Genomic DNA, 18163 nt, shown 5'->3' with positions numbered 1-18163 from the left:
GGAAGGAAAACCAAAATACTGAAATATTATCAATGATTCCAATCCTGAGAATTGGAATGTAAGTGTTTAACACTTAACAATAGTGTTTCAAAAACAATTTTGGTCATATACTGTACATGTAACACAAATCAATAGTTGGTTTGATCAAATGCTGCTTGAGGCCTGCTTCTAACAATATATTTAAAGGTAAACTAAAGACAAAAAATATAATGATTTTCATGTTGGTCATTTTCATATTAAAATTAACACACAAATAACACATACAAAAAAACATATACTTACGCATTAAAACGGGCTCGGACTATTACCCTGCAGAAGTTTCTAAATCGATGTTCTCGTCCAACTATGAACAGAGGTTTATCGAAATATGGATGATTTTCACGCAGTTCTTCTTCTTGGACTTTTCTTTAAAGAAAAGGGGCAAAAATGTAATACTAATGTAACAGTTTCTGCTAAATGAAAGCTTTTCAGGTTAATTCCTTAAAAAGAACATCAACATTTACCATTCATCTTCATCTTTTCTTTGCATTGTTTCCAAGTCAAGAAATACGTATGTAAGAACATATTTCCCTAATTTGAATGAAAAACTTATATTATTAAAATATTATAATAATATAACATAATATTTATAGTTTATTATTATGAAAAATATTAATTGTTATTATAATTAATTTGAATATTAATTGAGGTTAATTAACCTCACTCTCTTTAGCTGTGGGATAACAGGTGACATTTATGTTATCTTAATTGTTTGGAAAAATGTCAAATTAATGCAATACAACTATTTACTGTTTAACAGGTGCAACATATCCTTATAACTCCTTTTTCCCCCTCAACAAATTGCTGCAATGTTGAGTCTACACATGCTTGAACAGAATTTCAGTGTTTTGGGAAGAAGGAATCAGACATTAACATCTCCTGATACAATTTAAAGAAGTATAAAAATGATGATAATGAGGAATTATCGCGCTCTAATTAAATACAGATACTGTAACACATTAGAAATGAAGAATTTAAGAACCATTGATGCAAATGTTATTGATAATTCCTTCAAAGAGAAGCCAGTGTACATATTTTTGACATTGCTGTGATAAATGGGCTCCCAGTGTGCTCATTCAGTGGCGTGCAACTATACATGATGGCAGAGAAACACACCATGTGGAAACACTTCAATATCGGCACTTTACTAGCACACAATGTAATATTTGATGGATGAAGAGGAAATTAAGGGCAATGATCTGAGTGCTCTGAACAGCGTGGTACCATTAACAAAGTAGGGTGCCTTAGCAGTACTGAGTTCCCACTCATCTCTGAAGTCTAAGAGAGTGAGAAAATGTTTCACCGCTCATACCGTTTCATTTCAGCCTGTTCTTTCTTTTCCTGGATCATTTTAATCTCACTGTCTTCTCTCTGAGCGTTCCGGTACCTCACAGTGCTGGAGTGCTGAAGGAGGAAAAGGATAAAAATATTCTTAATTGTGATTATCCTCTGTGATTTTCTTCAATCTTGCACATAAATGTACTGTATATATTCTTAAATGTATGTATGCAGTGTGCATATATAAACACCCACGTGTGACAAAAAGAATGAGTTCTCTTGTATTTTGTAGCAGTAGGACCATTATTATTTAACACCCTTTCTACTGTATGTCAGATGAAGATAAAACCATTTTTTTTCTCAACTTACATCCTGAGTCAGTGTTTCCAGGGATTTCCCTCTGCTGATTCTCTGGCTGTTTGAGCCATGCCGCAGAGATCTAAAGCCGCAGAAGCGCAAGGGTTAGTAAAATGATCTTTGGAGGGGAAAAAGCGATCCAGAGCTGCAGACGTTTTAGGGTTAGCACAATGATCTGCAGAGGTGAAAAAGCGATCTAGAGCCGTTGATGTGTTATGGCTAATACAGTGCTCTTCAAAAGGTTCAAAAGGGGGAGAAGCAAACTAGAGCCATAGACATATTATGGTTAGTACAATGCTCTCTGGAGGGAAAAAAGTGATCTAGAGCCATACTGTAGATATGTTATCATTAGTACAATGCTCTCAGGAGGAGAATAAACGATCTAGAGCCTTAGACATTTCAGGTCAGTACAATGCTCTTCAGAGGGTAAAGGGAACTCTAGAGCTGCAGAAATGTAAAGGCTAACAGAGTTGCTGCATTATTATGGAGAGATTCACTGTAATAGACACCACATTTCTCTCTAAAATATACACAAGAGACATAAGTAATTTGCCTTTAAGTGCTTTATAGGCTAGTGGCTTCTTTCCTCTAAATACAGCAGATTGGCTGTATGGCCATGCCCCCCTTTTCTACATGCTGTGCTGACTCAGGCACCTGCGTTCCTGCCGGATGTGATGCTGGACGCTGAGGATGGAACGCTCCTTGGCAGGTTGGCCCTCGAACGACCCGCTCAGCATGCGCTGTCGGGTACAAGCCCTGCAAGGAGGGACAGAAACCTTTTCATTTGGCAAAATGTCTTGATTACAAAAGCAAAGTGTTCTTAAGTGACCCCGGAAAAGGCAGCTGCTTGAGCACACAATCAGCGTGATTATAGCTTAACACTCTCAAAATCAAGCAGGTTCTAGTGATCAATTCTAGATCAAAACCGATTGAGCGATCACGCACATTCAATTCTAGCTGTTCCACTTTTGGCGTTTTTGGGAGGGGCTCATTTTAACGTGTCATGGCTCTGCACAAACCAAAACCCTAGCCTACTGTCATTTCTGACTCTACTTTTGAAGATGCAGATACCTGTCACGGTTCGCATAACACATCCAGCTCCAATTTGCAGAGAGGATAACATCTGCTGTCTTTGGTGACACGGCTTGCTATTTAATATTTCTGTGCTAATTCTAACAGGCACTCCATAATCTATATTTCTTACTCAGTCAGCCATTAACACCCTTAGTGGGCTTGGGAATGGTAACAGCAGCATGTTCCCCTAATGTCCCCATGAGGCTTATTAGCTATGCCAGAGAGCCTTCACGAGCGGCAAGGGTATAAATGCATTATTTATTGCAGCACTTAGAGGTTCATGCCAGCCACAGACTATAAATCTAAACCTACTCTCAAACAAATAATTATTTAATCAGTTATGCCATTGCTTAAGGCTCCTTTCTTTTAATTAATTGCCAAGTCATGTACTGTAAAACAACTAATTATTATATGGGCTTCATGAGTAAATGCCACTTTTGTTTACGCTATTGTTGCCGAGGTGTTCAGACAGGAGAGGAGACAGAGATATGACATACAGTATGTCATGTCATACGTGGGAAAGGCTCACCATCAGAGATTTGTGTCACATACAGGCGAAACTTTCTTACTGAAAGAGCTTGCTGAAGCCTAGGGCCTAGACTTTGATTCAGCTAAAGACCTCTTCGTCAGAATTAACATGTAATAAGTGAAACGGAAAAAGTAATGTAGCCTAGCTAATTTACGTGGTTGCTATTGCAACTCTGCCAGCACGTAATTATTATTCATTCGTTCCATCACCCTCATAAATACAGTGTAAGTTGCCTGAAGAAGGAAATGCTAATATCCTGGCTGACGTCAGTACCAAATAAAAGACAAAAAAAGATTCTTCTGCAAATTCTTTATCGTTTCAATCACTTTAATACATTCAATTGTTTAGGTAATATACCAACAACTTCTCCAATATTTATCTTTCTTCCCGTATCATCACATACATTTTTTTTATTTAAAAGCGTATGATCCGATAAGTTAAAATTCACCTCAGGTGAATAGGTAACCCTGTTTTTTATGCTATTAACACTTCGACTTTATAATTGTTGTTGTTGTTCTTACCGAAGGGTCTTATTGATGGTAGTTTCCTTTTCTAAGAGATTCCGGGCTCGAATGCTGGATATTGATTTTCGTAGCTGTGGAAATAAAAGATGCTTTTTTTAAAACTTGAATTTTATATTTACCTCTGTAGAACTACACAGTGAATAACAGTAAAACAGTCCCAAATATTTACAGTACAGTATTGAAATGCCTTTTTTAGCTTATACTGGGTCTTCTATTTCCCACCCTTTTTTAAAGGAGGGGCTAAAGTATGTCTTTACTACTCAGGAACTGTATGTTTGAAGGTCAGGAACTGTATGTTTGAAGTCTGCCTTGATTTATATATTGTATATATAAACAAACACATTGACCTTATAACACTAAAAACCAATTATTGCTTTCTGTAGATTTTCAAAGGAAATCCTTTTCACGGTACAAAAATTAAATTAAAAAACATTGAAAATCTGTAATTTTGTGTTACCATATTTATGAGTAGAACTTTACTCTGGTAGGCATAATTAATATTCCAGTACATTATCATGGTTTTTACTCCAAATTATAAATGCAGTAGTCTTTGGAGAGTAATTAATTGGGTTACATGCATAATTAAAATAGCAGGGAAAAACATCAGTAGTATCAATACAAAGCCAAATACAATATGTCTACTTTCTCTAAAAAAATATTAACTTGGACTGAAAAGATATTGCAAAGCACATTAGAAACAGATCTTGAACCACACCACAAATATTTATTTTTTACATTAATTGTACACTTAAATTACTTAGATTGTCAATTAGATTACAATTACAAGCTCTTAATAGGTAGTGGATTGCCAAATCAGACCTTCTTGTTGTGTCTGGCAAGGATATTGATGAGTGAAATGTTTGTTACTGTGTAAAAAATGACCTAATGAAACCTAAATATCTACCTGCCATGTCAACAGGCTTAAAGAGAAATGCCAAGAACAAAAAAGAAAACTGCTATCAAAAACAGGATCGGTGATCTCAAGTATTCTCAAGTGATCTCAAGTATTCATCCAGGTGGATGCTGCACATTGGTGATGGTGGAGGGGAGTCCCCTTTACCTGTAAAGCGCTTTGAGTGGAATGTCCAGAAAAGCGCTATATAAGTGTAAGCAATTATTAAATTATTATTATTTTTATTCTAGAGAGTAGAGCTGTTTTCATTTGTACAGAAAACCATGAAAACAACTCTATTCTTCCATCTCACTGTCAGAAGAGAGAACAAGAAATACTGTTAAAGAAGCATTGCATATGCCTTTTCAGTTATTCAATCAGATACACCAGTAAAGAATAATGCATTACACTGAATGAAACAACAGTCTGGCTAGGAGAAAGAAAAATATAAAACTGATAAATATGCATTTTCACTGTATAAACATTTAAGTGGTTGTAACATCCTGTAAGGACAATACTCTGATGTATTGCCTTCATCTCAGAGTAAATTGTCTTTTCTTGCTGCAGCAGAATCTGGTCAATTGAGCTAACACATTTACTGCCATCCCACAGAAAGGGATTCCTTTATGAGCAAAAACAAAATCTGATGAGGAAAAACGAATTTCTATGGAACACAAATATAATGTTAAATGAATTTGCTGCCACAAAGGAGACAACAACATCTTGGACCACATCTGCTTTATCATAATCCTATTCTAACTCAAAAGCAGTTAAGTTTGGAATATTTCTTTGTTTATTTAAATGGGTTAAGTAGTCAAATTTGTGTAAAATTTAAATGAAAACTTTCAGTTCATAGCTTCTCCAAACCCTCTGGTAAATATAATCTGGTAAATATAATGGTAAATGTAATCTGTTGTTTATTCAATGTCAAATCAGTATTTGTGGAAAATTACAAAACTAATAAAAAACAATCAAATAACAGTTTACCTCTTTCTCCATTTGACATTTAAAATCATTTTCAGATTGCTGACAAACGATGTGTGTGAATTGGATCTGAAACCTGATATTCAAAAATGATACCCAAGATAACTGTCTCTATTAAGAAAATAAACAATAATAAAAATAATAAGGCTATAGAGTAAAACCCAACATTCCACTGTAAAGCCACATCAAGAATGAAAAGCCATTTCACCAAGCTCTGTTATCCAGGGTGTGTTTTAGCAACCTGCCAGATCTAGCTGTGAGATAATAGCTCAAGTTTTGTAGCATTAGACACTCAGTGGGGTGAAGAGCAAAAAGCTGTTTACTCGTTTAAAAACCATTTGTCCAGATTGTGGATCTCAGGGTACCACTTTGAGATGCACATGCAGTATTAACCTCAGAATACCCTTGTTGGCTTTGTGGACAGTAAAAATATCATGTAGGCCTACAGTATTTTGAGAAAGAATGGGAAAATAATCTAAAATACCTAGAACTACAGTAAATTCCACCAACAAAATAATAAAAAACAGCAAAACCAAAACTGGTACTGTCAACATATTAACTGTCTGTTTCTAAACCCAATGTATTAAAATCTATAGGGTTATATGAGTACCCTAAGAGAATAAAAGACATTTGTCAAAAATAGTTTTCTGAAATTAAATGAAGCAAAACGTGTATATGCAGTATAAAGTATACTGTATATCCTTTACAACATGTAAAAGAATCTGACAGTACCCTACTGACAGGAACTGAGGTTATTAATAATTTTGAAAGAAATGCTTTTAGCACACTATTTGATAAGTTAAGTCTTGTAGCTGTTTAATTGTAATCTTCTTATATGGTGAATGTTAAAAACAGGCTTGTTTGTTGTGTCAGAATAAACATCATTAAATTATCCCATGATTAAGCAGTACTATCACTGATCTGCAAACAAACTGTATAACAAGAGTGTTCATACTTCTGGAAATAATATATGATCAGTTGTTAATATCTCAAAACAAATAAATCTTCCACTATTGTGAATGGACACTGTTCCCTTTTATGCAAAGAAACGACTCATTAAGTACCCAAGGTAGACAAAATTTGTTGCAATGAGATAATTAGTTTTGAAACATTACTGTACACTGTAATAATACACTGTTTCCATAGGTCTATGTAAAAGGTCTCATGACATTCAGACTGCCCTTAGTAGGTTTTTCAAGTAGTAAGTTTGAAGATGTTATGGTCTGTACAAGTTGTGTTTTTAAAGGCATTTCAAAAGGCATAAAATTTCAATTTGGGGGTCCGACTGCACTTATTACAATGTGAATGTAATGAAGCCTCCAAATAGCAATAATTGGACAGCAAGAGACATCCTCATTGTTAATGTACCTATATACGCCTCAGAAGTGGTTCAGGCATCACTGGAAAATACTAAGAAGATTAAAAAGATAAGTTCTATGGGTTCACTGTGTACTTTGGCCTCATAAACATTTCCATTTACTCTGTTTTCACAGCACACAATTTTTAACCATTAGGTACAATTCTTGTTAAAGTCAGCACAGAGAAAAGCCCTGATGTCTCACACAATTAAGAATGATTCCTTTACTGTTTGCTACCATTTTGTTCCACCAGATGGTGCCTCTTTCTTTATTCTCTCAGATTTGAATAAACTAAATTGAGGAGAAACATAAGCATTAGTAACAAAAACTAACTGTATCATTGGATTTCCTGCATTATTTCCCAGATGCTTTATTTTAATTAAAAAAAACTGAGAAAGGCTGTTAAAAATACGTAGCATTTACTGTATATAAAATAATCAAAATAATTGTCTTTTTTTTGACAGAATATCCCATACCGTGTTATTTATCATGTTTAGCAATGGAAAATGAACAATTACAGAATACTTTAAAAAGTATGCTTCTCAAGAATCAATTCTTTTTTTCTGGTTAGACCCAGCTGCAGTCCAACAAAATAGTTTGTAAGAGCAAATGAAGGGAACATGTGAGCGCGCCACTTTTCAAGAACCCTCTTGCTTTGCATGTGCAGGCCTCACACTGTGTTAAGTTCGAACCAGGTCATGATCTCAATAAAAATGCTGAAGCCTGGAATATTGTGTCTGGTTCTACAACAGGGACAGTTTGAAAAAGAAAAACTGTAGGCGATGGTTAAGAGTGTAAGAGCAAACCCTAAAGGAAATTGCTGTAAATTGAGTTCATGGGGTAATGCATGATGACACAAAATATTAAGTTACCTTTTGATCAATATATTTGTTATCTTCTATTCCAGACCTCTTCGAGTGATCGCAGGAGGAAGAAGAAGCCGAGGGGAGTCTTCGGAGAAGACAGCTAGTGTCCTGCTGCTGTCGATCAATGAACTGCTTCATGAAGCTTTCCCTTGAAACACAGCCAAGCACACACACATAGACACAAAAACTTGTAAGCTTTAAAGTAAGAGAAAAAGGACAAATACATAAAAAACCAATGGAGTGGTACTGCATTTGCAAACAACAATGGTATGGAGAGAAATGTGCACTGTGGGTAAGAAGGCCACATCTTACAGTACTTCAAGTATTTATTTAAATGGATTTGCAAACGTTTATTTAAAAGGAAATTTGCAAAGAACAGCTGCAGTGTTTCTTTTTAAATAAGTAATTTCCTGTGAAATAGTCCGTGGGTTGTGCAGTTGAAGCCATTATCACCAGCCTTTTGATTATGTCCCTCATCAGTGTCCTTTGATATTTCTTCCCAGGCAGTCCGAAACCGCCCACAGAACCTTAAGGCTGCAACTATTTTTCGACATTCAAGTTTTAATTTTTGCAGGTGGACCGCAATAGATGCTCAAACTCACAAAAAAACAAATATCTGAATCTAATGCTATTTTCCTCTGAATCAGAAAAAAAACTTTCAAATGTACGATGAAGGTCTACTCTAGAAGGTCTGACAGCACAACATTTGATCTGCTGATTTTTCTTAGCATGTGTTATGATTCACCTGCAAAAGACTACTGTAAGTCAAGGAGGAAAAAATAGAACAGTGTAACCTGGCTGTCTGAGTAGAAAAGTCTGCAGCATCTACATTAGACTTTCCTGCATCGCTCTCTCATTTTTACCATTTACTGACCAGCAATTAAATGGGGAGATAACTTATTAAGTAGATCTCAATGAGTCCACAGGAGGGTAGAAAGCAATATTTGCTGGCTATTATGGTGTAGTTAATATAAAGCAATGCAATCTGCACTTAGTCCCAGGGCACCTTCCAATATAAACAGAAATCCTGAGCTGGAGGACTCAACACATTATCCAACTCAATCACAAGCTACAGTACATGTAAGATTTCATTTAAAAGATTCAGTCCCTAATTTCGACTAGATTAGAGTACCAGAGGAGAGGTGTTTGACAGCTAGAAGCTACTGCTCCTTAAAAGGTATGAACAAATAAAAAAAACTTAATATAGTGGCCAACCATTGACAAGTAGCACTGTATAGTTTTTCGTAGAAGACATACAGTACATCATATGTAAAAAGACGAATTAAGGGTTAAAGCTGTTCTATATTACCTTATTCTGGGGACAGTGAAATCAGAAGGCAGCTTGGAGATTTTCACCATTTGTGGCCGGTTAGGAAATTTTTCAAAGATGCGAAGTCGCAAGGGAAGCTTTTCTTTGGTGTCAGCATTTGCTTCGCTTTGCTTCAGCTTTAAAAATGATATACAGTTTAACAACAGTATCAACATCCACAGAAGAATAAAAGAAGAACAGCTGTGTTTAATTGCTAATATTCAAACAAATCAGATCATTTCCATAAACTAAAATTGCCTTCAAAAATGTAAAAAGAAATTTGATTGATGTTCGGTGTCATTAAGCACTTTTAGCATTTTGACATCTAGAGGTCAGAGTCTAATGTGAACTAACATATTATGAGCTCTAGTAAAATGAATCTTCTCTCAGAGAGCTTGAAAGACCTAATCCATCATGAACTCAAATTTCCTTGTGAAGCTGCTCTGTAATATAATGTTCGCGGACATTTACTGTGATATCCAAATGATGGCGTAGTAATGCAGTTTCCAGAATTTTACCAGAAGCCACTGTAGAGGCGGCCATTAAACCCCCAGAGCACCCACAAGGACATAAGAAGGGTGACGAACAAGAGGAGGCCCTGCAGTCCATCTGCCTCTTTGGTTCCAGTAGCTAATTGATCTGAGGATGTCAGCCAAATCTTTCCTAACGGATGCCAAGCTTCCCGCTTGTCATAATTTGTCAGCTTCGGCAACATGGATAGATAGATTGTTCTAGTTTCCCCTCTTGTTTCAACTTGTGTCCTCGGGTTTGTGTTTCATTGGGCTGTTGGGCTGCCTTTGACAGAACCATTGTGGATTTTGAATACTTGAACAAGGTCCCCCTGTTATCCTCTCTGTTCAGGTCTAAAAATAGACATCTCCTTTAGCCTGTCAGTGTATAAGAGATTTAGTCTCTGATGCTCTTTTTGAAATGTCAGGAGTTCTCAGGACAATTTAGAAGATTTAAGTTGTTTAGAAAACTACTGAATCAAAAGAAATTTTCTTCTTCCATTTTTTTTTGTGTGCTCAAAGTTTGGAGATCTTACATAAGAACATAAAAATGACTTTAAATGAGAGAGACGCATTGTGTCCACTTAGCTTATTAGGTTTAACTAATTTGGGTAATTTTCCATTTTACCTCAAGGGAAGGAGGAAGTAGGTGTAACTGTAACTGGTAGGGGTTCATTTCTAAATCTGAATAACCCCTAAATAATGGCACTACATGTTTTTTAGAACTGGTTGTTAATAAGTAAGGTTTGGAGAGAAAAATCTTGTAGAGTTCCAGGTCAGACTGTCATGCTTCACTACAGCCAGAAGGTGGCAGCAGTACATTGCTAGACCTTACAGTTTCATATAGATTAACAATAGTCATGAGAGACTCGTATATACATGTAATGAAAAAGGGTAGGGAAAGCATAAAAAACCAGAAAGGAAACGACAATGTTTATCTGAAATTGTTTCTGCAAGAAGGGGAATTAGATCTTTTTATCCGGAGCACATGTTATCACCATCACGGGCTTGAATGAAAAATTTTAAAGCCTCTCTTATAATGGACCAATTATATCAATTTAATTATATATAAAAGCTGCCTATTTAAATTCTCTACACGTCTGTCTGGAAGCCAGGAGATAAATCTGATGCATTTCTGATTAGGGTGACAGACACCTAAAGTTGTCTTTCAATTAAATTCTTATCACTGGAAACGCACACAAGATACGAAACAATGCACAATTCTTTGTTTACCCATGGTATACTTAAAACATTACAGGAAATAAAAAGGACATTTTCAGGAGAACAGACTGAATTGAAGCAATATGCAAGTGTTTCATTTGTTTTGTCTATACTGTTTGTGAGTCATTTTGCTGATCACAATCTTACCTTAAGAAGGTGCATGGACAGCATCCATGCAATTACACTTGGCAGACACATTAAAAACTGTGGGTATAATTACTGTACACCAACAGAAAAGAAACTGAACGAATGGAGTAATTTGCCAGCCTTATATTCAGAATATTTAATATTCACAAATATACAGCTGTACATAACCAAAATAAACCTAATGCAATGTATTTTATTCTTATTCTTTTTAATTATGTTATTATTGATTGTTATAAAACAGTAAAAGAAATACCCTTTGTAAAAATCTTCCTAGAAGCCAGGCTGGCAAATTACTGGCAAATTACTCCATTCGTTCAGTTTCTTTTCTGTTGGTGTACAGTAATTATACCCACAGTTTTTTAATATTCACAAATATACAGCTGTACATAACCAAAATAAACCTAATGCAATGTATTTTATTCTTATTCTTTTTAATTATGTTATTATTGATTGTTATAAAACAGTAAAAGAAATACCCTTTGTAAAAATCTTCCTAGAAGCCAGCATTATTTTTCAAAGTCAGTTAAAAAATAAATCCATACTTTCTCAGAATTTCAGAGTTAGTTTTTCAAGTGGCACTAGAGTAAACCATACATTATAACAAGCCCAACATTCAAGGCCCATCAAAGGCTAAGCTGCTGAAGGTAAAGTACCATTGTATCTAGATATCCTGATATGCAGTGAGTGCACACAAAAAATGTGAAACTATAACTATATATCATGAGCTCTTTATACAGAGATGTGGAGCTTGACCTACTACATCAATAACCTATGTGAATTGATTGAAGTTTGGCTAAAAGTCCTCAAGAGATCCTTTCATAAGGATAATATTGTCATTATCAATATAGTACATTCCTGGGATAAAGCCTGCAAGCATAAATATTTCAGTATTGACTGGGTGTTTAAGTGTGAACTGTAAATATGGTGGTTTGCACCTCATCTAAACTAACTGCTAGGGGAAAAGCATTTAAAACTGAAAACAGGATACACTTTTTTACAAAAAGGGTTGTTGGAGTATGAAAAGGCTAGGCAATCTTCTTGTTGTAACTGATTGTTATAAGGACTTCCTGGATATTTTATGCAGCCAATGACAACTTTAAGCAAACAGGCTTGTTGATCGGATAAGATCCTTAGATCAATTAGCAAACTAGTTATATAGGCAGAATCCCAACCAGTCAACCAAATGCATGAATTGAGGCATGGATGGATGAACAGACCTACAAAAATATAGATGAATCGATAAGGGAAAGATACTGTATATACTAGTTTGTGCACAAAGGTTATGAGGAAAGGAGGAATGAAAAAAGACTTGAACGTTCTTTTACTAATTTGCTCCAAATGCTTCAAAGGACAGGATTGAGGAAGCTGTGCTGTTATGAACTCAAGCACAGGTACACTGTATAGTATAGTATTGTAGAATATACAGTACATTGCTTTATGGGAGCAGTTATGTTTGAAGATCATATTTAATCAATGATGAATTTAAGCTGAGCAGAGACTGTATTAATCTTATTTAGTATTCAAAGGAGTATGAATCAATATGGTTGCAAAACATGCTCCTCCCATCCCTATGAACAAACATAAACAGAAAATGCTTTTGTAAGTTTGAGCCGTATTGTGGAAATCTAAGTGCACTAATTTTTAAAGTATTATTTTTAAATAGTTTAATTACTACTTCAGAAAGTAACATTCACAATATATGATATATCGATTCCTGCAGATATTTTAACTGCAGAGATTTTGTTTCCAGATCTCATTCATTTTATTGTCCAGCTCCAACAGGAAAGCTTTACAGAGATAAACGCTATACTAAATACTAAAGTCTTAGATGCTGAGCCAAAATAATGAAAAACCTAGCAATGATAGATAGTGTATTTTCCCTCAGAAGAGTTTTTGTAATGTGCAGATCATTGGCATAATGGATCTCAAATGTTTTCCGGGATTTGGTGGGAAAGCTTTGGCTGGAGTGCTTGGCATCACATAACATGAGAAAGGTTACAAATGAGAGGAGGCCATTTGCTCCATCTATTCCTAGGTAATTAGTACCTAATTGATCCAAAGATCTTATCTTGGATATTGGCTTCAACAATATGACTGGGTAGCTTGTTCCATACTCCTACAACCCTTCGGGTAAAGTGTCGGCTGTTCTCAGTTTTAAATGCACTTACAGGTACATGTACTGTAGTTCCCTTTTGTGTCCTCTGGCTTGTGTTTCTGGACAGCTGTACTTGGACTTCAACCAGGACACACAGACCCTGCATACAATACGGTTTGGCCTTAGACACTATTAGAAAGATATCTTAACCTTTTTCATGGCAACAGTGATTGGGCTCTGGATTAAATCCCAGACCTGGGGTGCTGTCTGCGTAGGGTTTGTATGTTCTCACCGTATTCACGTGGGTGTCCTCCTGCAGTTCAACAACATACTAGTAGGTTAATTGGCTAATTGGTTAATTGGTAGGTTGATCTGAGAAATTTGGCCTGGTGTGAGTCTGTGCATGTCTGTGTGTCTGTCTGACCTGTGACTATTTATTGGAAAAGCAGGTAAAAAATGGATCGAAGTACCATAGTAAGTCTGAAACAAAATGGAATATCCAGTGTAATGTGGAAAGAAGTTTGGCACAAAATCAATTTTTTAAAGTAACTTGGAAAACAGGTTACAATCACAGTCTGTTATTATGAACCAATGGCATAATTAAAATTTGGAGCACAGACAAAGCCCTCTTAAAGGAAGATAAATGGATAACTTTAAGTGGTTATTTATTAACATCATTGACTATACAAAGAGAACTTATTCATTGCATGATGCTATACTTAGGCTGCCAAAAACCATCTTGTTAGTCTGATTTCTGATTCCAAATCATCTATATGTGGCTAAAACAATAAAAGTCAACCTAACGGTCTATTGGTGTTGTTTTGTAGACTATATGACAGTAGATGTAATACTAATATACGAATGTAATAATACTAATGTAAAACTGTTATTCCATGATAGGAAACAAATCATTATAGAACATCAGAAAATTGAATCTCTGAAAATGAGAAAATAAATTTACATTGTGTAGTGATGCTTTCATATTTTTGCTGCTTTAATGGGCATAGTTTTTTTGTATCCCAAATCCAATATTTAATCTATTAGATGCATATGATGGTGCTAATCATTATTATTCTGATACATTATTATAATACATATTATCAATGACATTCTTAAATTTTGCATTTACTTGGGCCTCCTTTCATGGTGTAAAAAGGACAAAGACATACATCGAGCAGATACACAAAATTTGCAGGAAATTCTTCTTTTTAAGGGATGATAATGAGTGGGTGATTTAATTTAATAGTTGTTAAATTTAAAATGTATGATTTCAAAATAGATGTAAAAAGTATTGATACTACTAAAAATAAATAAGAAGCTGGTTTGCACAGATTGAGCACAGCTAAGAACTGCTACAGAATTATTAAATGACTTGGAAGTACAGTATCTACATCACACTGATACTGAGACAGTCTGGCTAACTTGTATGCAGCCAAGAGGCACAGTGGGATTGTGGACGTGCTGTCTGGTCTCAGATACCGGTAGGACAATACAAACCTGGCAACATAAAAGCTATGGCATTTTGGGAGTAGAACATTCTTACTATTCTCTTTAATGTATGATCTAAAACATAGATCAATCTTTTTGTCCACGTTCCATGACTAATTTCAGAACAAACACAATCAAAATTATAATTTGCTGTACCTTTGTTTTAATTGATTGTTTACTCTTAATTCCGACACTGCTGTGTGATACTTGCAGAATTGTGAAGTAAGGACAGGTAAACACAGCGCTGTTAATCACCGGACATTTAACGACAACATGATAACCAGAATTAGTCTGCCTGAGAAAAGAGATGTGAACTTCAATGACGAGCAGCTTTTGCAATATTTACCAATAGGAATGCTTTATACTGTATAACTCCAGACATACAGCTCAATAAAGTACACAATTTCATCAAATATTATAGTGAAAATTACACATCTCGTCACCTCTTCCTCTTTTTTTTATTCTTAATCGCATTTTATTGTAGTTACTCCCTGTGCCATCCATCCATTTTCTAACTGCTTTGTGCTGTTAAGGTGTGCAGGGGAGCCAGAGCCTGTCCCAGAAAAAAAACCCTAGATGGGGCGTCAAACCAGCACAGGGCAGACACACAAACACAAACACTAGGGCCAATTCCTGAGAAGCCAATTGACCTACCAGTATGTCTTTGGACTGCTGGAAGAAATTGGAGCCCCCGAAGGAAACCCATGCAATCCTGGGGAGAACATGCAAACTCCACACAGACAGCACCCCAGCTCTGGCATTGAATCAAGGACCCCAGCGATAAGTAGAATCCAAGGCAGCCCTGTAAATCCTCAGAGTTTTTCAAATGAAGTATTTTTAATATATTGTGAAGCGTTGTCTATACTGAGTGTAAGACTACGTACTGTAACAGCATCACCAACCATTTTCATCTCCACTGGTCAAGAGATTGTATGGATTTTCAAAAATATTTATTTCAATACCTTCAGAGACCTAAATTTCAACCTAAATTAAGAAGAGATGGGGAATAATACAGACCTTTGTTCTCAGTGTGAATGTACCTTAGTATTTTGCACATAGGGCTTAATAAACGTCTCATGGTTAGTGTTCATTCAGTATACAGATACACATGTGTTCACTTGATGAATGGACTCAAAGAGCCCACCCCTGCATCTCAGGTGGTGAAGGAAAATTGCACTGTCACTTCCCATCTATGCAAAACTAGCTGCTAGGGTGTATGAGCCAGCCAGTAAGAATTGTGGGGTTTGAGAATGGAGCTAAAGTAGAAGAACGCACAAAAAGACTCCAATAGCCAGGCCCTTTGAAAACTAACTAGTATACTACCTACTGTACAGTATAGTATAAACCACTATTTGGCAAGAAATGTTCATCCAGCATGCCGCATCAGTGTCCAGTCAGTGTAGTGTAAATGGTTTTCATCTCAGTCGAAGGACGGGGCTGGAAAAGTGAATCTCAATGGTAGCACACTTTTTCATGTTGTGTCAGACAAGAATTTCCTGGCAGGGGACTTCAATGCAATGTTTGCAGGGGCTGACAGCAAGATATGCTGTGTTAATGTTTTCGTTGGCTGCACAAAATTACGGTGTCCCTCAGGTCATTTCTTTCCCTTCTCCTGTGTTAATGATCAATGGAAATTTTGATCCAAATAACCTTTGACTGTACAAATAAATGTTTTTATTTCCATGCTTTTATTTTATTAATTTAATTTAATTGCATTTTGATTATCCTTGGGATTGTGAGTGCAATCTGATGTGGTACCAGACAAAAGCAACTGGGTAAATGAGGGACACTTAGTATATTGAAAAGTAAGGGCTTTAACACACAGAGCATTGCTTAAGCAAATAAAATCACGGCATGCTTAGGGTCATGCACACAAATGCTGGACATGCCTGGTTGCCTATAATTATGACTAGCATGGTTGCAAGACAAGACCTCAGTGACTTTGAAAGAGGGGTGATTGTTAGGGTGCGTTTGGCAGGAGCTTTAGTGACCATGACAGTTCAACCTGCTGATGTTTCACAATTATTTCAGCATGACAATAAGAGGAAAATACATCACCAACAAAGGGCAAAAGTGGCCATAAGCACATACTACAAGATTGTGATATGCATAATTCAAGTGCAAGGCACAACAGGTGATCAACTGTGGACCATCCATCCAATTTCTAACAATTTTATGTAATACTGGTTCTTGGTGGAGCTGAGGCATATCCCAGCAAGAAACATTTTACAGGCAAGATACAGTACACCCTGTATGGGATACACACACAGGGCGCACATACAGTATACACCAGGCTTCTTATGGCAGTGAGTGATAGTCTTCATCCCATGCTGAACCATTTCTTTCCTGCCAAAGAGTATTTCAGATGACAGTATCTCTCCATCCACAGAGCAAGTGTGGTTGCCCAGTGCTTTGATGAGCGTGACACTGATGTTATCCATACAGTATGTCATGGCCTTCTCAGTCACCAGATCTGCATCCAATCAAGCTTTTATTGGATATTCTGGAATGATGCCTGAGACAGTGTGTTTCAATATGCAGAAATTTCTAACCTCTCTGTAAAAAGTATTAGTATTCCTGAGACTGTGTATTCCATCGACCAGGCATGACTTGATTTTCTCATGGAACAGCAGTGCTACACCTCTCCTGCAGAATCCCAGATGCTGTGTGGTGCCATACCACAGGCTGCAAGCAGGCTATACTGGACACATGTGGTGCCCACTACCTAATTAATTGACCACACATTGGCGTTTCCATTTATTATATTGGTAAAAATATAAGAAGCAAAAATTGTAAAAATGATTTAAAAATGATTTGGTAAAAATGCTTAAAAAATCATACAAGGAAAATACAATACGCTTTGCATCTCCTGGTATCTCATTTTCCAGTCTTAAACTCTCCAAAACAACCTAAACAACGCCTGCATAAACAACATACGGTAACTGTAAAAATATTGTTATTATTACTTATGATCTCAAATGAGAACAGTAGAGGAAATAAAAACATCATGGAATGTACTATATTGTGAAAAACTATGAAATGTTTTTTTTCCTATCAAACTGAAAACCATTCTTTACCCTGTGGATTTAGTGAACAGCCAAGCGGCTGTTTTAGAAGAGGAACAATTCTTTCCCTGTAATTTGGTAACAAATGAACCATGTTACTGTTCCATAGGCTATAAACTCCCAGGCTACTTAATGCTACACCTTTCTCACCTGAGAAGATGCTTGCCAACATCATGCTAAACCGTCAGAAAAGCGTATTTTGAGGTCTGTTTCTGAGGACATATTCTGCTGTTTTCTGAAAGAAAACCCCTTTAAGATTACCTTGAAGACAGAAGCTAATAAGCATTTCTCCTTTAGTGCTTGGTAACATAATGTGCTTGGACATAAATACATTAGCAGACAGACTTCTTTAATCAAAAACAAAATAGCAGCTGTTTGCTTAATCAAACAAACAAAAAAGCCATAACAAAATCTGAGCATGGCAGAAT

General features: G+C 36.1%; 1 protein-coding gene across 6 annotated transcripts in view; it reads right to left on the bottom strand.

Annotated features, from left to right (window-relative positions):
* The window catches only part of nalcn (sodium leak channel, non-selective), a 158016-nt gene that overhangs the window by 25457 nt on the left and 114396 nt on the right, over positions 1-18163 (bottom strand). For all 6 annotated transcript variants that reach the window (XM_015363454.2, XM_006638901.3, XM_015363458.2 and 3 more), the window contains 7 exons: positions 9211-9347; positions 7908-8049; positions 3799-3872; positions 2329-2430; positions 1687-1756; positions 1352-1443; positions 283-405 (listed from right to left, as the gene is read on the bottom strand). In XM_015363454.2, coding sequence (XP_015218940.2) covers positions 283-405; positions 1352-1443; positions 1687-1756; positions 2329-2430; positions 3799-3872; positions 7908-8049; positions 9211-9347 — 740 coding nt within the window. The remainder of the gene's footprint in view (positions 1-282; positions 406-1351; positions 1444-1686; positions 1757-2328; positions 2431-3798; positions 3873-7907; positions 8050-9210; positions 9348-18163) is intronic.

The sequence above is a fragment of the Lepisosteus oculatus genome, chromosome 15 (assembly GCF_040954835.1).
Source record: "Lepisosteus oculatus isolate fLepOcu1 chromosome 15, fLepOcu1.hap2, whole genome shotgun sequence".
In the NCBI taxonomy this organism is placed as follows: Eukaryota; Metazoa; Chordata; class Actinopteri; order Semionotiformes; family Lepisosteidae; genus Lepisosteus; species Lepisosteus oculatus.
This window is presented reverse-complemented; position numbering and strand designations above follow the sequence as displayed.